Here is a 23241-nt window from a genome sequence, read left to right as displayed (position 1 = left end):
CCTGCCTGCTTTTTGCTCCCTGCCGACTTGGAGAGAGGGCTGTACAACTGGGAATGGTGCGGAGAGGGGGGACACAGGGTGATCTAGGCTTTGGGGTGGCTTCTCTGCGGGAAGTAGGTTTAGCCTAGGATGGAGGAGGGGGCTTGTGTTGGAGATCTGGAAGATCATTAATGGCCGAGAAAGGGTGGCTAGGAAATATCTCCCATCAGTTCCCGGACAAAAGCTGGGGTCATTAAAGGAAGCTGTCAGGGGCAGGTTCAGTGTGGCTGGATGCCCTCCAACAGCATCTTCTGGCTGCTGAAAGCCTGCATGGGTTCAGCAGTGGCTGGACAGATGCATGGGAAAAAGGTCCGTGCAGGTATTAAATGAGAAGATGGGAGTGTGCTGGCATCAGCAGGGTGCTCAGAAGAGGTGTCCCTGTGCTCACTCGCCCATAGTTTTCCCCAGGTCTTTGCTGTCGAGACTGCCATCAGAGATGGAGTATTTAGGCAGATATGACCCAGCACCGCTGCCTTTCTGAGCAGCCCTTCGGTGCGTGACTGTCACTCTGCTCCCCGGGGGCTAGATTTCTGCTCCATGCCCCCAGCACATACCCAGGGCAGCTCTAGCAGTTCAGTTTGGAGGCTTTTTCCAGGGAAGGGTGTGTAAATGAGCAGGAAAAACATGGTGTGCATGCATATATATGCATATACACCGATATATTTAATTTACCACATCCCTGTAAGGAAACTGGGCTGTGGAAAGCTGGGGCTGGGTGTGGGAACGAGCAGCTCGGCAGGGAGGGAGCTGTGGGAACACTGGTCCTTTCCACCTGGGGTGTGGAGGGAAGTCTGCTGCGGGGCCGGATGGGGACCGAAACCCTCATGCCTCCCCCTGCTGCTCCGCACCCCTCCTCTGGCTGCTTTACACCGCGCTGGCCCTCAGCTGGGAAATACCAACCCCTGGCCAGGCGCTGCCATGCGTGCCCTGCCTGCACCGTGCCCTGCCTGATGCCGCTTGCTGGGCAGAGAGCCCAGGAGCAAGACTTAAGTTGGCGGAGAGGAGGAAACCTTTTAAAATAACTTTTTTCCTTTAGCATCACTAGATTTTTTTTTTTTTTCTTTCTTTCTTTTTCCCTGCTCCTCCGAATACCGCATTCCTCAGCTCAGCGGTTTTAGAGCCGGGGGGTACAACCAGGCACAACCCCGTTGGCCGTACCTGGTGAGGACGAGACCCTCTGCCGACACAGGGAGCTGGGCAGACGTTGCTGGTGCCCATCCAGGGCAGGGAGGAGGGTGCACCCGTGCCGCCGGGGCTGCCGCGCATCCTCCCCTAAAGCATTAAGCGGTGTTGGAGACAGCTTACCGGGGACCGTAGCACAGCACAGACCATTAGTCTTGCTGAGTACGGCTATGATCGTACTTAGTGCTGCCTTCCTATCTCTCGTTGCTGAACCATAGAACACTTTGCAATGATTAATTCAGCATGAGACTCTTAAGTGAGCATTATTGCCCCTGTTTTAGAGCAGACGTAAAGGTTGCTGGCAGACCAAGAGCAGAAACTCTCTGCCATGCAGATGTTACAAGCCACCGGTACCTCCGCTGGCCTTTTCTTTCCGCACTTTTTGAGGTCCATTTCATTGCCCTTGAGAAGTTGTTCCTTCCTCTGCAAAAAGCGGGGATGCATTCAGATGCTCAGCTGTACCCGGTAGTTTGGGATTAAAACTCTCCTTGTCTGCGTAGGAGAAAAAGTCTTGGCTTGTGTAACCAGTTAGTTCTGGTGCATCTCTCCAGGAATCTGTGTCGATGTGGGCAGCGGCAGCATATGCTGTCGGCTGCAGAAGGACCGGTCCCGTTGCCATCCGCGCACAAGCTCGCTGGGGCTGCGGCGGGCGTTGCAGCCGGGGCTCCGCATCCCTGCCTTTCCCAGGGCCGTGCACGAGCCAGTGGCAGGTCATCCGGCTCAGAGCCGGGAGCCTGCGGTGGTGTGTCCGGAGCTCTTCGCACCTCATGAGAGTTTTTTCTCCTTTGGGCTCCAGTGAGGGCAGAAAGAATAAGAAAATGCTCAGCTGGAGCTTGTGCTCTAGAGGTGCCTTTAAAATCAGTAAATCAAATGTAAAAGCAGTCGGGGTTTTTTAGAGCAGTCGGGACCAATGCTGGTTGAGATGCGCAAGCCTGCCTGCCCCGCAGCTGGTAGGACCTGTGTGTTGACTGCTGTGTTTTCGGGATGGGTCTGTGAAGTAGCACGTCCGCTCCTTGGCAGGTCTTCTCCATCCACAGGGTTTCTGCTCCCCACCCTTCCTTCCACGAGGCGTTGTGGCTTTTGCTTGCTCCGGCATGCCTGTCAAAGCCTGAACATCCCCCCGAGCCCTTTGTATCACCATCTTCTCCCCTCCGTTTGAAGGCACGCCATGGCTGGTGCCAAGGGCTCGGGGAGCGAGGGGAGGTAGAGGCATGCCTGTAGCATGCCTGTACCTGGGAGGCGAGAACTTCTGAGCAATGTAGGAGAAGGTGAGGATGGAAGAATACCCGGGGAGGAGAAATAAGCTAGTGGATGCCCAACATTAAGGGAAAAAGCATCACTCATTTGGGGCTTGACTCATGCTTTCAGGACCGTCCAGACAACAAAAGGATTTTTTTTTTTCATCTCCAATTAGGCAGACCCCTGCAGGGGTGGTACGAAAGACTTCTCGCTGGTGGGAGGGAGCCTGCCTGCTACTGCCACTCCTCACCTGCCCTGGTTTCCACCAGGAAGCCCAGCTGGAGACGTGGCTCCTCTGCAAGGAGAGTCCCTTTCCCCTGTAGCTGCGGGCCACCGGGCACTGTAGTGGTATATCCAAACCTGTGGGCGGAGAAGCTGCATTAGCCCGGTCTCGGCTGTACCCCTCTTTTCCTCTCCTGCCTGGCCAGAGTTTAACTGCATCTCGTTTCCCTCCAGCTAGGAAGACTGGCTCCTCCTTTCTTTGCAGCTACTGTCAGCAGCAAACGCGACCTCATTTGTATTATCCCGTGTCTGATCCCGCCTAATCCTTAACGCAGTGCTGCCGGCAAGGGGAACGTCGCTGCCGGAGCAAGGGGGATGAAAGGCGTGCGGGACATGCCGTGGCCCAGCCAGGCGGTGGGGCTGCCTGACAGTGGTCCAGCCCCTGTGTTCCACTCCTTGCATCGTGTGAGCCACTTCCCTTCTCCCCCCCCCGGATTTCTAAGAGCAGGGACCTTCGCCTTCAGTAGGTATTGCACAGCTTCTGGTGGAGCTAACGTGTCCACCCGCTGTGAAATGCTCGTTGTTGAAGAGAGCATCGGGCTGTTTCGGTGCTGCCTCTTTGATTTTGGAGGTCCTGGAGGTGTTGCCTATCGACTTGTTTCTGGTAGACGGGTGAGCAAGCCTTGTGTGGTGACACGTCCATGCTGCCATGGCCAACGAATGGAGCATGTGTTGACTTGCCACCCAGCTGTGCTATGAGAAGTTGTACCATGCCCGCTGCTACCACCCCCCTCCAAGCCCAATGCTGCTAAAGCATCAAGAGCCAACAGATGTAGGGGGGGCTTATTTCTGCCTTGATTTGAGCCCTGCCGCTGGCTCGTATCAACGCTTGCTCTGCTTGCCCGTGTGCATGGTGCCTCCTCCCATCGTGTGCTCATACAGAACGCCATCTACGGGAGCGCTTTGATGTCTGCGTTGAAGAGGACGAGGTTTTGGGGTTTGATGCATTACGGTACGTGGCAAGGCTTGCCGCTTCCAGGCATGGGTTAGCCACGGTGTGCGCAGTCATGGTGGAGCTGAGCAGGAGTGTGCCCGGAGCCATTAGCTGTACTGCCTTGCTGCGGTGGAGGAAATGTTTTCCTGCATCCACCAAGGGGGCTGGTACATGCCCAAGCAGAAGCTGCCTGTCAAGACTTCCCTGCTACATTTTCATGACTGGTGACTCTAAAAATGCTCTTTTCCTTATTGCAGTGAAAGGTCTGTATGTGTGAGAGAGAATGAGTGCCAAACGCAGATTTTATTTTTTTTCCAATAATAAAACCAAAGCTCGGTCCCTGGTTGCTGGTTTCTGTCCAGATCGCCATGCTCTCAGGAGGTGTTTTGAGTTTGCTGCATCAGGTGACTTAGCAGTGGGTTTGTTTTTTTATTTTTGAGTGGTTTTTTTTAATTATTTTTGTTTTTCTTCTAGAGCTGTGCAGAAATATTGATCAGATGTTGCTAATGTGTTAGGAAGGAGGGAAGGGAAGGTTGTCCTGTGTCTCCGGGCTGTGACATAGCAGTGCTTTTCGAACTAGCGTCCTCCTGGGTGTGAGAGCTCCAGTGACGGGCCCTTGGTGGTAACACAGCTGTCCTCCAATTTACAGATGTCATTTCCTACAAGCCCAATTACAGCTTTGTTTGGGTTTTTGTTTGTTCCCCCCCCTCCCTCTCCTGTTTTCTTTTTGTATCTCTGATCTTTCTAGCAATGTGGGAAGCTGTGCTCGTGCCTTCGCGTGAGCACAGCAGGAGCGGATGGTGGGGTGTGCGTCTCCATGCTCGTTTGCCTGCTTCTCTTTTTGGGAAGGATAACGCTGCTTAAGCCTGTCCCTCAAGGGAAGCAGGTGGCTTTTGCGATGGCAGAAGGGGGTCTTTGCTGCAGAAGAAGCTGTGATTCTTTCCCAGCACCATCTCTTTTCTCCCTGTGGGGATGATTTTTGGGGGCAAATTTGCCCTAAAATACTGCTCAGGCTTCAATAGGAACTTTGGCCCGTGTTGTCCTCGGGCTGTCCCTGCTGCGTGGACCTGGCATGTCCCACGCCCCAGCTCCCGTGCCCAGCCGCAGCTCTGCTCAGGGTTTGCTCCTTCAAGCAGCAGCGCCGTGCTGCTGGAAGGCGGCCAGACCTTGGAGATCTGCCTGGGATCCTCCTGGCCGGGCCACACCAGCTGTGTCCTGCCTCTGGGTCTCCCCCATCCCCATCCCCAGCTAAGCCCGCATCATCCCAAGGCGCAGCACCCTTCTTGATGCTCCCGCAGTGCCTGTGTTTGCGCCTGGCAGGGACCCGCAGTCCTTCCTTACCAGGCTTATTTATTTTCTAACTCACCATACCTTGCTACGGCGCATTTCTCACTAGCCAGGGTTGGTTTTTTTTATTCCTATTACTGAGCTGAGATAGGAGAAGGTTGGGCTGACACATACGCTCTAAATTATGCTGCTGTATCTCCGGTGCTGTCAGTCATGTTGCTCCCAGGCCCGGGATCTCGCAGACGCTCCAGCAGCAGGTACCTAAGGATCAAAGGTTTAGATCAGTTCTTGCTGTCACAAATGTTTTATATCTAATTTCTCCTTGAGGAGAGTTGGGAGGAGGATGGGCTGGCAGCTGAATAGTACATGCACCCTGGAGCATCGTTGCCGTGACCTGAGCTTCATCTCCCTCCGCCTGGGTGTTGAGGACCAGCTCTGGGTTGCAGAAACGCCTGCCCCTCTGCAAAATGTGTGTGTGTGTGAGATGAGGAGGTGGGTCACCGGTGCTTTTCGATGGTGGGATGGTGTCTGACAGGCAGGCACCGCCAGGTCCTGTGCTCCGGCTGTGCACTGAGGGTGTGCAGGATGCGCCGTGGGTCGGTGCCCCACAGCCTGCACTGCCCCTGCCAGCTGCAGAAAACCTGTCCCTGTCTCCTGCCTCCTCTCGATGTGGGGTAGGGCAGCCCACGTGTTTTCTGCTGGTGCTCTTAAGTATGTTAGAGAGGTCATGCTCTGACCAAGAATTTCCCCACTGGTACCAGGGTAGCTGCTTGGTATGGTTTGGGCTGGGCTGGCCTTCAGCACATCACTGCACGGTGCGCATACAGCAAGAAAGCCCTCTGAGAGGGCTGGGGGCATTTTAATTAGTCCCCAGCAAGGGTTTTCCTCCACTCTTCCCACTTTGCAAAGAGTGAGAGATGGGAAGAGAAAAAAAAAAACACCCTTGTGCTGGAGCTGCTCAGCACAGGTGATGCTCCCTGGGGAGCCTCCCACCAAGCGGGAGCCTTGTGAGTTAATTGTAGGAGCAGGGAAACCGAGGCACGGCTGGTGGGGCGGGGGGAGTCCGGGGCTTTTCCAGAGCTGGAAATTGAGTGCAGGAGTGGGGAGTTTTGACTGACAGCATTTCTTGTCCTTGCGGAGCTCCTTCCTTGGAGCAGGTTGTGCCTTGGTGCCCACTTGGTAAAGCTCTGCTCCTCAAAAGCAGTTAGCTGACAGAGGGAGAGGGAATGGCAAGCTGGTGCCTTCCTGAAGACAGCTAAAGCCATGCATGTAAGTGCCTTGTGTATTTGCAATTATTTTATTTTGCTTGAATATCTATTTTTCTAATCTCTGGGTATTTTTCCCCTTGTTAGAATAAACCGCAGTAAAATAAAGACTGAGCTTTCTCTCCCTTGGAGGCACTTTTCCCTTCACATTAATACGCTGCTGTTATCCATTGCCCCTCATTGCTGCTTGGTTTGGAAGGGTGGCTGCTCAGGGAAGGATAGTAGCATTAGTTTCTAAAGCTGTGTAAAGATCCCCATGGAAGCAATTACCAGATGGATTACCCCTGGCTTTGCTGCTGTGAAAAGGCCGCGTCGGGTCGAGGATGCCGAGTGTATTAACAGCACGATCCCTTCCTTGCTTGGGAGGTGCAGTTCAGATTGGGCGCCTGCTTTTTAAAGGGCTGGGTTCAGAGCAGAACTCCGGCTGCTGGTTACTTTACTCTTTCCTCTCTGTTCCCCTTTCCCTCTCCCTTTCCCCCCGATGCGCCCTATCCCAGGCTGTCCTCCAGCATGTGGGACCCAGAGCTCCGTGGGGAAAGGGGAGACCTTCTCCGACCTCCGAGATGCTCAAGCTGGGTGGTTTGGTAGGAGTTTTGGCTTCTAGGCAGGAGGATGAGCAAAGCTCAGCTGGAGACCGAGTGCAGCTATGGGCTCCTAAGTACTAAATCATCTGCTGCTCCTGCTGAAGCCTGGGAAGGCTGGTTTGACCTTCATGGCTGGGAAGCAGCTCTTGTCTGTCCTGAAAAGGCACAGAAGGAAAACAAAGCAAAACACCGTCTGTCCACGCAGGAGCTCCCTTTTGCCATTTTTACCCACCGTGGGTCTGGGCTCTACCCAATGTGTTTGACCTCTGATGATCCTGGGAATGAGCTGAACCTGGCCGGCGTGAAGGGGACACGGGATGCTGCCTTCATTTCTTTCCCAATTAGTGCCCCATATAATTGCTGACGACCTTTGGGGAGCAGCACTGAGTGGTGGCAACAGGCCACGGAGGGGCTGCCCGTGGTGCTCCGGTTAATGCGGCGCAATGGCCGCAGAGATGCTCTCTGCCATCTCCTGGCACCCTGGCAAGCCCGGAGCGGGGTGCCAAGGGGACCCCCTCTGGCAGGGGGCAAAGGTGCCTGGGGGGGCTGGCATCAGCGGAGGATGGAGAAGGACTCAGGGGAGTCGCGGGTGTCCCACTGTGGATGATGGGTGGCAGCGGGGGCACCGCGGGGGACTATTGCCATCGACCTGGAGGGGCTCACCATGGAGCACAGCTGCTGCCAGACCAGCGGTTTTCCACCTTTTTTGTTTTTTTAAACCTGAAATCTTAAAAAAAGAAAAATTCTCAGTGGAAGAAGAGACTCTTTTATAGACTCTTAAAACTTATTTGGTCTTGTTTGCCGTCCAGAATTACTGTTTGCAGACCCATTAAAAGGGTTCACAGGTGCCAACGGGCTTGGGCTGACCTTGCTCATCCTTTCTTGCGGGGGGCTGTGGGGGAGCTCAGAAGATCTTTTTTGATGGAGATTTGGGAAGACTGATGCAGCCCGAGCACAAGCAGTTGAGAGTGAGCAGTTGAACCGAGCAGTCCCGCAGCATCTCGGGGGAGCCGCAGGCAGGGGGAGGAGGAGATGACCAAAAATCCTCTCCATCCTCCTGCTTGGCTCCCAGCACAGACAGAGCTGGGTCTTCTCTTTTCTCCAGTCAGCAGCTTGGTTTGTGCTGACCTCCTAAATATTCAGCTCATTATACAGTGTAACATATAAATAAAACAGAAGCAGGCAGCAATATTCTCCAGGAGGATATAATCGGCTTCCTTTCCTTTTTAATTATACAGGATTTGTCTTCATGTGTCAGGCTATCCTACCGGCTAATTTATTATTTTAAAGAATTAAAGTCTGTGTTCTTTACGCAGCGAGACACTTCTGTATGTACCTGATTTTGGGGGTCCAAGAAGGGAGAGCATCTTTCCGAGTGGGACCACAGGGAGTTTTGTAGCTGAATGTTGTTTCTAGAGGTCAGTGGCCTGCGTTATGCGCTCCTCTCCATTGTCCCGGGGAGGCAGGAGGTTCCTCAGCATGTTGGAGATGATGAGGGTCACCACGGGAATTCCTTGGGATCTGACTGGAGCGTGGGATGCTGGCTGGCAGCGTGCGTTGCCTCTCCCCCCATAGAGGCAGGGCAGTGGGCTGATGCTGCAGCCAGCAGACAGGAGCATCGTCCACACGTGAAGCTCAGGCCCAGGGTGCCTGCAGGAGGTGGGGATATATTTTAACCTGGCACCGCTGCCAGCCCGGCGAGTGCTCGCTGATAAGCGAGGTGTGAACTCTGAGCTGACTTGCTTTCTCCTAAGGGAAGCCCTGGAAACAAAATTTGGCCTTTCATCAAAGCAATGAATCTTTCATCTTTCCCTCCTTGCGACTCCGAGTCCCCTGCTCTTGATTTGCAAATAAATTCCCCATTTTGGTGGCTGCCCTGGCCATCTGTTTTAAAATTAAAGCTTTGGTGCCCTTACTGGAAAAAGCATCAATAATTCTCCAGTGGCTTTTCATTCCATTGTATTTGGCTGGAGACTTTAGCAGATTTAAGCCTCTGGAGGGTGTTTCAGACCGTGTATATCGCTTGCCACAGACACGGACAAGAAGATACACAAAGAGCTGGTTCTAGCTGTGATCGACTTAATGATGGCCCTGGGTCAGCTCCTTGCACCGAATCGGTGGCCAACAGCCTGTGCCGATGCTAGCTGAGTGTGGGGATGATAAGAGGAAGACACTGAAGAGCCTTCTCCAGATCCTGAATTGGGGATGTTTCCATCCAGGCAGTGGTTGTAGTTCCTGAAGGTCAAGTCTTCTTCCGTGGCCACTTTCCAGCCTTCGTCAGTCCTGTTGGGTGTCTCGATCGCGTAAACACGTGCGTGCACCGCAGGAGAGATGCAGACGCTGCCCACGCAGGAGTGAGCGTTAGAGGAGGGGTTGGAGGGAGACAGGTAAAGGAAACTGGGTGGTGGGCAGGAAGGGCAGTAAAAGGGGGTGATCGCATGGCCTCGGCCTCAGGGCCAAGTGAGAAAGTGGGACACTTACTGGAAGGTCCTCAGGGACTCGTGTTCCCTGCTGAGATAGCAGAGGAGGAAGCAATGCTCCGTCCTTTGAAGATGGAGCAGCATGCCTGTGGATGTGCACGAGCAGGGAAAGGTCACTGGCAGCGAGAAGCTTAATGGTGAATGCTTGGAGCTTCTCCAGGGACCCCAGCTGCAGGACAGGCTTTGCTGGAGAAGTGCTTTGCTTTAATTAGGTATCCGTATTAATATTTAATTTGATTTTTTTGTTGTTGTTGTTGATGTTCTTTCTTTTCCCAGCAAGTGGGGTCAGAGCAGACTCAGATCTGCAGGTCTCCCTTGAGAGGCAGTAAATTACCTCCAAGCAGTGGGAGATGCTGGTCCTCCTTGGGGCAGGGTCGGATCCTGGCAGAAATGGGTCTCCTGCGCATCCCCGTAGGGTCCCGGAGGAGCTGCCACCAAGGTGCATCTGGGTGTTGTGCCCAGCTATTAGTGCAAGAGGAAGAGGAGCTTCAGAGCCCTCAAATAAAGGAACTGGAGCTAAAATCCCCACGGGGCAGAAGACTAATTAAGGGCGGATGATAGCTGGGGCCCAGAGCTACCTCCATTTCCAACGTGTGGTTGGTGTCAGCACAAAGCTGGAGAAGACGGCACCGAGCCAATGAAGCACTTAAGCAAGTACTTAATTTCAAGTGTTTAAACAGGGATTTCTGTGGGCTCCTCCAAATGCCTGGAGTCACCTGAGTTTGTAATTAAGTGCTTGATTGGCTTGGGGGCTGTGCAGTTTGGGGAAGGGGGATAAGAGAAAGGAGGTGTGGGACGTGACCCTTCCAAGGTCTGTGGCGGTTTGCTGCTGAGCGGCACCTGATGCCCTGGAGGATGTGCTGCAGGATGGGCACGAAGCCTGTTCTCCAGAGACCCGCAGCCTGATTTTGGCACCGCTACGTGCTCTTCGGACAGGGCAAAGAGCGTGGCCGTGGCGCTCCGTCTGTCTCCCCCTTGTTTCTTGGGGATGGGGCCATCGGGATGCACAGCACCGCGTGCACGGGGCTAAGCCAAGCCGCCGGGGCTCTGGCATCGGGAAAACTACACCAAAGCTCGACTGAAGGATCTTGTGCTTCGATGCTCCGTCTGGGCTGTTTGAGGAGACCGGGAAGGGGATGGAGGCAGCATGATGCCGCCCCGCTTCTTTCTCCTGTGGGGCTGCTGACCCTCTTAGTGCATGCACTGGCACCGGGGGACGAGGAGGGATGAGCCCTACCCTTTTTGAAGTATTATAATCCTTTCAGATGGCATTAGCGCCTCGGCCAGTAACAGCTCTATAATTGAACCTCCTGCTTGCGGGGGGCCTGCTTTTCAGTGAGATGTTTAAATCTCATTTGTATAATGCCTGGTTGCAATTCCAGCTGAAAGATTGCCCTCCGCCTCCAGCGCCCCTGAGCTGTGCCGAACACGCGCGCCTGCTCCAACCCTCTGCGGGCAGGGGAGCAGCCGAGTGCGGCCGGGCAACAACGTTTCTAGAGTTTCTAGAGTTTTTGCTTGTTTATTGGAGCTTTTGCTAGACTGATGTATTTTTTTTTATTTCCTTCTCCCCTTCTCTTTTTTAACGCCTGAGTCCCAGGAAAGGCAGGACGGAGGCTCAGCGGTGAGTGCTCCGTCAGGGATTATGTAGGGATGAGATTTTCCAGGGCAAGCTGGCTGTGAGGGGGCACATTTGGCTACTGCCGCACCCCCGTGGGGTCATCGTTGCACCTACACAGGCAAATCCCCTTTGCCTGGCCAAAGATTGGGGCTCCCCAGCAAACCCCTGCCGGGCTGGCTCGGGTTTGCTGCCTCCTGAAAGGATGTGCATGGTGCTGGTCCGGTTCGCCTTGGTCTAATGGCAACACTCAGCAGCCCCCAAAGGAAAATGGCTTTTATTTTAGCAAAGGCTTAAGTTCTCTATCTTAAAACAGTGCCTTGTAAGAAGAAAGTGAATCAGAGTCCGCTTTTGGCTCGCACCACCCACTCCTTTTCTTCCTGGGCGGCTGGAGGCTGGCCCTGGGGACTGGTGCGACTTGCCCGTCCTCAGTCGCCGCTGGCTCTGCTTTGGGCCAGGCTTTTCACCCGAAATGCCCTTTCTGTGCTGGCGATGCACTGGCCTCCTGCGCTGGCGAGGGGTGCCGGGGGCTGCCTGTGGGTGCAGGCAGGATGGGGCAGAGCGTCCTGTGGGACGCTGCGGACCCGCAGCAGCAGCCGGCTGCGTTCCTCCTTCCTCCTTCCCGCTCCAGTGATCCCCGCTGTACTGTAATCACACAATTATTGTGCCATTAAAATGTCATATTCGCAGAAATCCACATAAACAAGGCATTAGCAGTTGCCAGAAAATTGTAGTTTTACTGCTAATGACCCGCTCTCCCCCCCGCAGCACCACTCCTTTTTTTTTTTAATATTATTTTTTCCCCCTTTTTTTTTTTTTTTTTTTGGTTTCCGAGCTGTGATTTAAGAGGCAGATGACGAATTAAGTCTTTGCACCGAGAGGCTTTCGAACTTTGATGTGCAGTTGTGGTGAATAGCTGCCTCTGTGCTCGCTCTGGGGGTTTGCCCTTCGCCAGCGAGGCGGTGGGCAGTTTTGCAGGGGTGCCTTTAGAGGGGGGGTTTGGGAGGGGTGCTTTTGGTGGGCTGGTGAAGAAGCCGTTTGGTGAGCCCCGTTCTTGGCTGGGCACTGGCGTGAGATGGGAGCTCCTCTCCTCAATGAGTTTTGTCCGTGTCTCCTTGCCTGGGGGTCCCTCTTGTTGACCACCCTGGGACCCCCCCCCAGTGTGGTGTTGGAAGGGGGTGGCACTTGTTTGCTGAGAGCGGCCGGCTACCCCTTGGATGTTTTTTTTCCTCTCTTTCCTGTAGACTCATTGAGTCTCTCAAATTCTGTTAAGCATTGACTGTGTTTCCTATAATTAATACCAGCCATTAAACTGCAATGTTGAAAGAGAAATTACCTAATTCCAAGGAAAAAAATGAAAATTTATTACTAGTACATGAGAGAAAATGAATATGAAACTTGGAGAGAGGAGCCCTGTAGAAGATAAATAGAAAGGCAAGTGGAGTATTGACTTGATCCTTTTCTAGTGCAGGGTAATTTGGCTTCTAAAGTGAGTTAGATCATAATAAATTAAATTTAGATTTCTGCACATCAGTTATTTAACTCCCAAGACAGAATTCTGGTGTGAGGAAGAGGTGATAATACATGGCGGAAATATTATAATGAAGACCTTACTCAGTAACCCGTAACTGATGTGCTGTCCCTGGGTGAGCGAAGGGGATTTCTCCTTACACTTTAACTTGCTTTCCCCGTCCCTGATCAGGTGCTGAGAAACAGGTGAGTCCCTGCGTGCAGGTTGGGGAGGTCTCCTGCTTCCCACCGCTTGTGTAGCCGGAGCCTTTGCATACGAGGCTGCTGCCTCGCTTTCCTTCACTGATTGTGCAGGTATTTTTTTGCAGAGGTCGGGGTGTGTGTGTCCGAGCATCCTGCTCCGATTTTGGTTACCCTTGCAGGGAAGCTGGGGGTGGAAAGCTGAAGAACGCCCAGAAGATTTGGACAGGAGTTGTAGATGGAAAGCAAATGACCAAACCCGGGTATCTACTTCTGACTGAGAAAGTTAACCAAATCCCTGGGCTTGTTTTGTGGCCAGATAGTGGTTAATATAACTCTTTAATCTCTGTTTGGCACCTGTTTGCTCTTGATCTCAGATGTGTATTTAGCTACCTGATATTTAGGAACCATCCTACTGATAGCTTTCGTTGACCCAAAAAGGAGAGTGAAACCTGGGTGAATCAAGGTGGGCTGATGTCTTTCAGGTGGAGACTTCATGGGGGGTGTTAGTTATGCACTGGAATGTGAACCAAGAATGCAGCACTTGGATGCGAGGTATATCCAGGGCAGGATGAGAAGCAAATGCCGTGGGATAAGGCACTGGTATTTGTCCATGTATCCATTTACCATTGGGACCCCCCAGTAACAGGATGGTAGTGGGGTTAGATGGATGCTGGGAAAATGCTGTCCCAGACCTCGAAGCACGTGCCAGGACCCTCCCGCACGCCGACCCCCTGCTTCTGCTGGCCTGGCCAGAGCCTCGCTGCCCTTGCAGCATGTGTAGAAGCTCCAGTTTTCCTGGACCCACGGCTGCCCGCGGGAATCCGCCAGCCCTCCTGTTGAGCCTTCCGATGCTTGCCCGGCTGCACTCTTCTAGTTGATCCAAGGCTATTGGGTTGAAATGACATTAAAAAATATATCTATACACATCCAACAGCCCTAAGTGCTACGTGGCCGCTTGTAGAAGCCATTTCTCTTCTGATTAAGTTTGATAAAACAAACTTTTACTTTTCTTCACAGCATTAAAATTTAGGAACTGCAGCTTGGCGGCGGTTGTTTTAACGGTACCAGGCCTCCCGCGGTCATCATGAAATCCTATAAACGTCAGGCTGTCAGTGGCTCTGTGATGCAATCGGCTCGCGTTTCCCTGATCTTTTACTGCAGTGGTAAATCACATTTTGCGAGACGCCTTAGAAAAAACATAAACAATATTTATCACGCTGTGTACATCGGTCCTCCCGAAAGCCCGCAGGCAGGTTACGTACATCCTCCTCGTAAACTTTCTGCAGTGACCTTACTGGTTTCATAACTTTCTCCTAGCCTTGAATAACTTTCTCCCGGTCCTGAATAACTTTCTCCCAGTAGAGCTGGTGGCTCAGGGGTTTCTTCTGCTCTTCCCTGCACTGGGGTAAGTGCTGGAGGAGGTCCTGAGAAGGCCCTGGGGTCACACAGGAGGAGGATGCATACGACCCTGTGTCTGGAAACCCCTGCATCTCTGGGCTCCGTCAGCTTTTTGGGGGGGCTCGTGTGGCTGTGACCCGGGGTGGTGTGGGACATTGTGTGGCTGGAGGCACCCGGCTTGGTCCTGCTGCAGTTCAATTGCAGGAGCCAGTGCTCCCTCCTCCCCTTCCTATGACTCGAGAAAATGTGCTGCCAGATGCGAGTAAAATCAATTACAGGATAAAAATCGCCTGTTTCAAAAGCTTCATTTTGCGCTATTAGCAGGCAAAATCGGCTTTGAGATGGTGTGAACTGAGGAAGGGAAAAAAAAAAAGAAAAGAAGAAGAAAAGATCAATTATGGGATAAGATCACAATTTTCTTTAGGGCTGAGATGTCTGTAAATGTTTGCATCTCTCCGTGTTACATGTAGGCTGAGATCAAAGAGGTTGTGCTGCTGTAACGATGAGATCTTATCGGGCGCTGCATTGTGCTCGCTGGCTCAGGCACCGTGCCACCGAGGAATGCCTAAACCCCCCCTCCGCATAGCGAACAGCGTCATGCTGCTGAGGGATGCTTAACCCCCCTGATGGCACCAAGCCACCAAGGGATGCTTCAACCCCCTGATGGCTGTCCGAACTGTCGGGTAACCTCCTTTTGGAGTGGGGGGAATGCATGGGCACATGGTTGCCCGCTCGTCTCCCTGCCGTAGGGCTGAAGTCCTCGGTGGGAGACTTGTTGCGGCAAAGACGGACTGAAATCGGGCTGGGAGGGCTACGGCTCCCTTCTTCCAGGGTCCCGTTGCTGGAGCTGGCCCTGGGGCCAGGGTACGGCTGTGGGAACGTGGGATTGTGCTTGAGGAAACTGCTCCCGTCTGATGGCTCTTTCCCGCCTGAAGGGTTACAGGGATGAGAGGGCACGTGGTGTAAAATCCCTTTGTTTTTTGGCTGGAGAGAAATTAAAAGCCTAACAAGACCTTTGCGCTTTTATATTCCTTGAGACCGTGCTGTTTGAGAGGGGGATCCACCAGAGGCCTGAATTTGGTTTCAAATTAGTCATTTTAAATTCAAATTGGCAGGCTCTCTTTGACGTGCCGTTTCAAGACCTAGGGGAAAAAACCAAAACCCGAAGACCTAACGAGGCTTCGTGTTAGCGCGCTGCTGTGATGCTTACCCATGCTGTGAGGCCGGCTGACCTCCGGCAGGGCTCGGGAGGACCTCCGGAGCGGGGTCGGACGTCCTCTGGTCTCTCCTCTCTCTAACGGGGCTGACTTTGTGCGCGCAGGGCTCGGACGTGGACTGGGACGACCTTTGGGATCAGTTTGAAGAGCGGAGGTACCTGAGCGCCCGGAGGTGGAAGGGCGGAGAGGACCCGTACCGGCTCCATGCCTTTAACCAGCGGGAGAGCGAGAGGATCCCCAGTGACCGTGCCGTCCGTGACACCCGCCATCACAGGTTCTGCCTCCCCCCCCGGTTTCTCCTGATCTTCCTCACGAAACTTCGTTATATGGGTGGATAGTCCCATTCCTCTTCAGGGCCGTGGTTTTGGGATGCTAGGTGGGTCTGGGCCCTTCACCCACGCCAAGTGGGTGCGCTTGGGATCGTTTCTGCCTGGGTTGTATTTTTAGGATTGAATCTTTCACTTTGCTTGATTTCTTGGCATGTCTGGAAGTCCTAAACTTAAAAACCTGTATAAATTTTTCCAGGACCATAGGGAAAGAAAGGAAAAGCCTTTTTTTTTTTTTTTTTTTTTTCCTCCTTCAGAAAAGTAGTGGGTGCGCAAGAGCACATCTCCATGATGTGCGAAGCCTTCACTGGTGCTGGGAACACTTGCTCTTCAGAGGATGCAATGAGATGGTGCAAGGGGGATAAAATAACTGCTGAGCGCTTATTTTGCTCCGCAGAGAGGAGTTAATGCGGGGAATAAGGGACTGTTGGTGAGCGAGGGGGAGAGGAAGGTAAGAACTCGTTGGGATCTCCAGCACCATCGGGGTCAAAAATACCCTTTGGCACCCAAGGGACCTCTTGGGAGAGGCCGGGAGGGTTGCAGCAAGGGTTGCCTTGCGGGACCCGCGCTCCCTTGCTGCTGTCGGCGTGAGAAGGGCAGGGTGGGAGTTTTGGTGCACCCTCACTTGCTGTGGGTGCAGTTGTGGTCTCCCTTCCCTTGCCTTTCCAAACTCATCAGGGAAGAGCTGCCCTTCGCAGCTGCAGGTTGTTGATGGTCGGTGGGGTTAATTGTTAGTCTGCTGGATGGAACAATGCCGGAGTGTCCCACTGGTGTAGGAAATACTCCCAAGGTTCTCTTGATGCAGTTTTTCTCTTTGTCCTCTGAGGGCACAGCGTATACCCAGCCCCTGACGGTGGTCCCCAGCCCCCAGCCATTGCAAACCCTTCCCAAGGAGCTGTGCCTGGCATTACGTGCCAGCCACAGCCGTCATCTCCTGCCTTCTCCTGGGAACCCTTTGGGGGGAAGTCCTGCTCCAGTGGGAGTTCTCTGCTGGACCCAGCCACGGCACCTTGCTCCCAGGTCAGAGTGACGCAACTCCCAGCATCTGACCCGACTCTGAATTTTCCCCATTCCAGTCCAAATGCAGCACTTGGGCTGAAATGCTGAAACAGCACCAGTTCTCCAGCTCTATAGCAAGCAACCTGCTTATTTATTTATTTATTTATTCTTTTAGCTCCGTTTTGTAGTAAAGACCAGATGCTCCTTTCTCCAGAGAGGGGTTGTCAGCCCTGATGGACGCCTCTTATAGCTGTGCAGAGAGCGAGTGTGCTATTCCTGGAGGGAATTAATGCCAGGGATATTAACCATCTGCCCCCTTAAAAAGGAAGATTGACTCGGCTGCCCCCTCGCCGTACCCCCGCTGCGTGGTGGCAGCCACCTTGTTCCCGGGCGGGCGGATGCGGCGCTGAGTGCTCCCGTGAAAGAAAAGTTCTCATTAAGGAGGAAGCGAGGGCACAGCACATGGGAGGGGCTGGGGCTAATTGCATTTGCTTCCAATTTCCTTAACCCGGTAATTGGATTCTGATTTATTGAATATGTCCGAACAATGCTGCGGATGATGCATCATTAGCCGAGCATTAGTGCGGCCACGGAGGAAATGGGGCTGCCGGGAGATCTGGGGGAGGCGGGCGCTGATGGGGGGGATGGAGGAGGGAGAAGAGTCCAGGCACGGTGGTTGACAGGGAGAGGAAGGTGCAGAGTTTGCAAAGCTCTCTCTGGAAAGAAATCCTTGCTCATAGTCTAGGTGTCTGGGGAGCTGCCGCAGGCGATGCTCTGGCACTACCATGCAACCTAGGAGAGGGTCCCGATTTGCCCAGGGGAGCCGGGTAGGAAAGCATGGATCAGCACGACCTGTTCTTGGAGCAGGGAGAAATTGCTGGTGGCTGTGCAAGAAGCATGTGTAAAGAGAGTCCAGCATGGAGTTGACGAGGAGAGGTCCCTCCTGCGAAGCGGAGGGCAGAGTACCACAGACCAGGCTAGAGTGAGAGATGGGAAACCCCCAGGGCTCACGCTGCGTGACCCGCTGGAGGCTGTGCTTAGAGACTTGGTTTCAACGGCAAACCTGGCTTAGGCTGCTTTGTGTGAGCCAGACTGGAAGCGATCAGGCTTTTTCGTATGAGAGCGAAGCCAAAGAGTTGGACCTCGATTCTGCTCCAGCTGACCTTGGGGGATGCTACGTCCCCGCACCAAAGGGCACTGCCATGCCAGGAGCTGTGCTGAGGGGCACTGCCATGCCGAGGGGCTCCTGCCCAGCTCACACAAGGGGCTAGGAGGCTTTGAAAAGCCTCTTGCCCACCTCTTCAGCTCATCCCCATGAGCAAGCAGGTTCTCCTTCAGCCTCTCGGACAGGTGTTGCCCGAAGCAGCTTGCTCTGCTCTGTGACCAGGTTTTCAGCGTGTTTGCTCTCCATCTTTTATCCCCCTCTGTATAATGCGTGACAGCACCGAGACACAGCGACCTGCAGACCGTGGTAATGCCCTGATACCAGCACCTCATAGTCCTGATCCTAGTGCCCAGGACGTGGGATTGCTGCTCCTTACAGCCTCTCTGTGGGGTGTTTTTCACCAGGATGGTTGCAGATTTCCTGGAGTTTTCTTTGCTAATCCAGCCAAGCACCTGCACTTGCCAACGATAGCTGAATATACAAAATCTGGCAAGGGATGAGCAGCAAGCTCCTTGCCAGAAGGTCACGGAGAGGGCAAATACTTTCGGCAGGGCGGGATGTGGCACTGACAGCCAGTTGCTTAGTAATGTTTGCTGGATTGATTTTGTTTTTAAATTGCAGCCAGTGGAATAATTTCAGATGGAAAGGAATCACAGCGCTCCGAAGAATCGGAGCTGGAGAAACCATGGTGGCTCCCCGGCCAGTGTGGGGCTGCAAGCCTGTGCTTGGTTTGTGGGTGATTTCAGCTGGGGAAATGCCACAGCTTCCATGGGCCACATCATGTCCCTCTGCCTGGGAGATCTCACAGCTGGAACATCACTCCTGCTGTCCTGCCCGCATTTCCCTGCCGTTAACTGTGTTCCTGGTTGCATGTTGACTAAGCCCTCGGACCCCGTGAAGGGATGTCTTTCTCCAGGAGAAGACCGTGTACGGTCCTGTGGTGGTGTGTCCCATCCCCACCATGAGTCAAGGTTAAAAAAATCCCTGCGACCACAGCAGCGAGCTGGACCCAGATCTCGCTGGCGTGCCCACGTCATGCGGAGCCAGCTCATGCTGCTGGAGTGGGTGGCTAGTCCCCCTCCGCTGCGGTAGCCACACGCCGTTGGGATTACCTCATCTCCACATCCCACCTTCTGCAACTCCCACCGGCAAACCGCAGGACCAAAACAGCAGCGAGTGAGTCAGTGCCAGGCGCGCGCGCGCGGGGAAGAGGAGCTGAGGTTTCCAGTATTGCTCAGCGGCTTGGAAAGCCGACAGGGAGGATGCGTTGCCCGCAGCCAGAAGATTTTTGTCGTGATGGCTCCTGGGCTTTTTCCATCTGTAGCAGACAGCTCCCGAGGAGGCCGGTATTCGCCACACAGTTGCTCCATATGCTGCTTAGGCTGACCTCCGCCTCCCAAACGCTCCGTTAGGTTTAATAGATGTGCAGATGCTGTTGTGGCTGCCAGGCTAGGCTGGGACCGCGAGTTGCAGCCAGCATCAACCTGGGCTGGGGTTTGTGCTCGCTGACGGCGGTGAAGCAGAGAGGTGAAATTGGGGACAAGGAGACTAGATGAGAGGATAGTGGCTGGAGGAGAGGTAAGAGCCTCCAGCAGACTTCTCTAGCTATTGCAAATCACGTCAGCCAGCCTCGGGCATCCCCCGCTGCCTGTTTTCCTCTATTCGTCTGGCTTTTTTCCTCTGCAGCGCCGATACGAGTTTAGTAGTGCTGTCTCGAGCTGGTAGAGCAAGGAGGCTGGGGATGGAGCCCTCTCAAGTCCTGGCATAAGGCAATAATCCTCTGAATTTTTGAAACTCCCCCTGCTCCCCGAGTCCCAAGTGCTTTACAAGAGGCCCTACCTACCCAGCTAAGCTTGAATTTTACAGCTGCTTGATGGGGTGCGTTTCTGTGTGTATATGCGTGTCTGAGAGAGAGAAAGCAGCTGCTAAAATCAAGTTGCGATTGAAATGCGAGGCTGGCAGGGATACTGGCAGATAGGAAGACCAGGCGTTGCGTTGTCTGCTGAAGATGAGAGCGTCCTGGCAGCCTGGTCACGCCAACTTGTGCTCCCTAGAAAAGTTCTGCCCTTGTAGTCTGTCCTGTTCCCTTTTGCAGGGAACAACACACACCGTAAGACTTCTTGCAGGTCTCACCCAAACCGCAGCGCGGTGCCAGCTGGAGACTGTCCGCTGGGGGGGAGAGCTGCCCAGGGCTGGGGGCTCTGCTCATAGGGACGGTTCATGGAGGGATGGGAAGAGGTGATGCCTGTGACATTCCCCAGGGGCAGAGAGCTGCCGGTTTGAGTCCTTAAGGTCCAGAAAAGTCAGGATTTCAGCCCCGAAGCGCTACGTGCTGCAGCGTTATTTTGGCCCATTAATTGCAGCGTGCATCCCAAGGGTGCAGAGGCTGTACGTTCAGCATTGCGTTGGAGCAGCTCTAGTGGGGGTAGTTGAAAAATACCTGACTGTTCGGTGCATGGGGATGACCGGGAGGAACGTGCTGTCCCGAGGGCGGTCCTACCTCTTCCAGGTGAGGTTCCTGTGTACATGGGGCTGAGCATGCACCTCTGCCTCTGCACGCCTTCCAGGTGTCCCCGTGTCCCGTGTGTACACGTTTGGTGCACGGCACGTGGAAGCATGCGTAGACATCCACGTGCAGATTGCGTGAGGGCAGCTGTATCTCATGCAGGTTTTGAAGTGGCTCTGTTTTTGGCTGAGTTGATGATTGCATCCCAGGAGTGGCAAGCAGTCAAGTGCACTGAGAATATTGTAATATCTTCTTGGAAGCAAAGAGTCGAAGAGGGGAAAAGTAGATTTTGACAGCATTGCCTTTGGCTTAGCGTGTTTATGATCCCCTTGGACTTCTCGCATTGCCTTGTCTTCCTTCAACTTGCCCGCTAGACCAAAACCACTTTGAGATGAATTGAGGTGAAAGCTGGGTCTCAACAGCTAGAAATGCATTTTGTAGCCCACATAGGGATTTAGGCATCTTATCTCTCTTGCCCGGTTTCTTGAGAGTCCCCAAAGGAGGAACTTAATGTGTGGAAATGACATGTGTGGAAAAGCCCATCTTATTCCACAGGCAGGACAGAGGTGGGGCTCTGCTCTGCCATCCTCAGCGGTACCTGAACATCAGACCTGCAGAAGCAGGTAGGTACCTAGCAGGTGGCCAAACCCACTTGGAATTCAAGGGAAGGTTTGCAGGAACGTTACCCGGATGGACCTTGAACAGTTGAGAGCAGAACCGAACCTAGAGGTTTTCCTGGTCTACTGTTGCGTTTCCCTTTGCTGACTCCATACATTTCTCCCCGTGGCCTCTGGACTGTAGCTGAGCTAATCCAGTTTCCTGCGTAATGCAGGCTATAAGTCCCGAGGGGTTCTGTTATTTTTAAAATTTGCTTGTTCAGGCAGTGTCTTGCGAGTTGCTGACTCTGGATGCGCTGTGTTGTAGACCGGGGCAAGAAGTGGCGCGGGTACGGGTGTGCGTGCACGTGGGCTCCCTGTGCCTGATGCTGCTGGGTGCATCTGCTTGGGGCAGAGGGGTGGTGGGACCAGCAGGGAGCAAGGCATGTCTGAGCAGAGGTGCCTTGAGTGCCGTGGGGGTGGATGAACCTCTGTCCGTGAGGACAGATGGAGCTGTACAGTCTAAGATGTGAAGGAGGGAGCCAGGTGAGGAGGATGAGGGAGAGGGAGTGCTCAAATGCTGCCACATCTCTGGACTCGGCATTGGTGAAAGCTGGAGGAGGCGTCTTTGTACGGCCACGTGTGTGTGCTGCTGGTTTTGCTCTATCCTGCACCCTCTTGTGTGGGCTGGGGGTCCCTGTGTGGGTGCTCCCCTGTGAGAAGTGTGTGATGCCCTGGGGAGAGCGGGCTGGCACCACCTTGTGTGGTCTGGGGGTGGCTGGAGGCAAGGGGGTATGGGTCTCTTCTTGCTTTTGAGGTTCGTTATTAGCTGCTTTGTGACTGCCAGCAATATTCGAAAGAGTTTTTCTGTCTCTTGATCTGTTATTTCAGCTGTTGCACTGTTCTCTGGGCAGAGCAAGGGCATTTGTGATTTCATTACAAAATAAGATTTATCACATTTGGGCAAAATTCTGTATGCGCGAGGGCTGTCCCTGGATCTCTTGCCTGCAGAGCATACTCTGAGGCTGAATTAGCTGAGTAAGAGAAGATCTGGGATCTTCCTGCCTTTGGTCTTGGTCTCCTTCTTATTTCTAACAACAGCCAAGAGCACAGCATGACCCTACAGGCGAGCAGTTACACAAATGAACGGTGGGAAACACATCTGAGATGGAAGTATGTCCATTAGGAAACAGCATGATTGCTTTTGTCTCTTGGACACCAGGCTCTAAGAGGTTAGCGCTCGACACTGTGTTTTTCCATCACCTCCTTAGGCTGAGATCTCTGGGGATGAAGAAATGACAACAGTCCATCAAGTAGAGCAGGGGCTGGTGTGTGTCTTGGGGATAAACTAGAACTGCCTGTATTGGACAAGGTTTTGTTTCTGCCATCGATCAGCTGGCTTTTGTGGCCTAAGTTTGAAACTTTCACAAGCTGGGCAATGTCTTAGAGAGTTGCTCATGCCTCTTCTGTGCAACCTGGTAACCCTTTGGCAATGGTAGAAGTAGCTAGCACAGGTTGGTGATGTGAAGGAAAGTATCTTAATGTGTTCCGTAGCTGCTTCTATCAGCAGCAGTTGGGCAGCTGAAAGTCGGTGAGAGAGACAGCTTTGGGCAGCCAGCTCGCTCTCCACGCACTATCGCCAACCACTGATCAACCGTTTGCTATCTAGCCATACCATCTATGTAAGAGGGGATCGTCATGTGATGCTGGGATTTATTTTTTTTTTTTAGGGAACTGTTGTTATTATCTCTTCTCGCCATAGTTATCCTGTTTTCAAGCTCTTCAGCCCTCCAGGAGTTCAGACCTTTGCTACACAGACTGGTTAATAGCACAGTTAGTTCCCCTAGCTGGGAAAATTTGCTGTCTGCTAACAAAAGACCTGGTATGGAGCTCCCCTTATCAAAACCCACTACCTGTAGCTTTGTGCTAGAGTTTATACCTGCTGTCACTCACAGTTTGGACCTATGTATTGCTGGAGAGCTGAGGCTTTTGAATGGACTGAAGTGTGAATCTCAAAGTGCAATTTAGAGGATGCAAACTGGGAAGGTCCCATCTGGCCAAAGACTTAAGGGTGAGGCATAGTTTGAGTAAGAGTGTGCACTGTGTCCCCCAGACTACCATGCAGTAGTTATTTTGGCCTCCCAGCCCCTGTCAGACAGCTGAACCAGCATCTCATGGTTGTGATGGCCAGTTTGTTGCCCATTGCTCCTGGGCCAAGACTGGCTTTTGTGTGCCTGTTGGCTAAACCGAACCAACCTATGACTATAGTTGGGCCAAAATCTGAGCCTTTCGCTCAAAAGAGCTCAGTTCTGCACTTTGTCGATTCAGTCCATCTGGAGTGCTCACCACACCTTGTGGCATTTTGCACTTGGTCTTCTGGGTGAATTTGAACTTTAAACTCCAAGGAGGTTTGA

General features: G+C 53.2%; 1 protein-coding gene across 1 annotated transcript in view; it reads left to right on the top strand.

Moving 5' to 3' along the window:
• GALNT14 (polypeptide N-acetylgalactosaminyltransferase 14) overlaps window positions 1-23241 on the top strand; it is a 100964-nt gene that overhangs the window by 22084 nt on the left and 55639 nt on the right. The window contains exon 2 of the mRNA XM_075042492.1: window positions 15340-15509. Within this exon, the coding sequence (XP_074898593.1) occupies window positions 15340-15509 (170 nt within the window). The remainder of the gene's footprint in view (window positions 1-15339; window positions 15510-23241) is intronic.

This window comes from Buteo buteo, chromosome 12, assembly GCF_964188355.1.
Source record: "Buteo buteo chromosome 12, bButBut1.hap1.1, whole genome shotgun sequence".
Taxonomy (NCBI): domain Eukaryota; kingdom Metazoa; phylum Chordata; class Aves; order Accipitriformes; family Accipitridae; genus Buteo; species Buteo buteo.
Note: the sequence above shows the minus strand (reverse complement) of the source record. Positions and strands in the feature narration are given on the sequence as shown.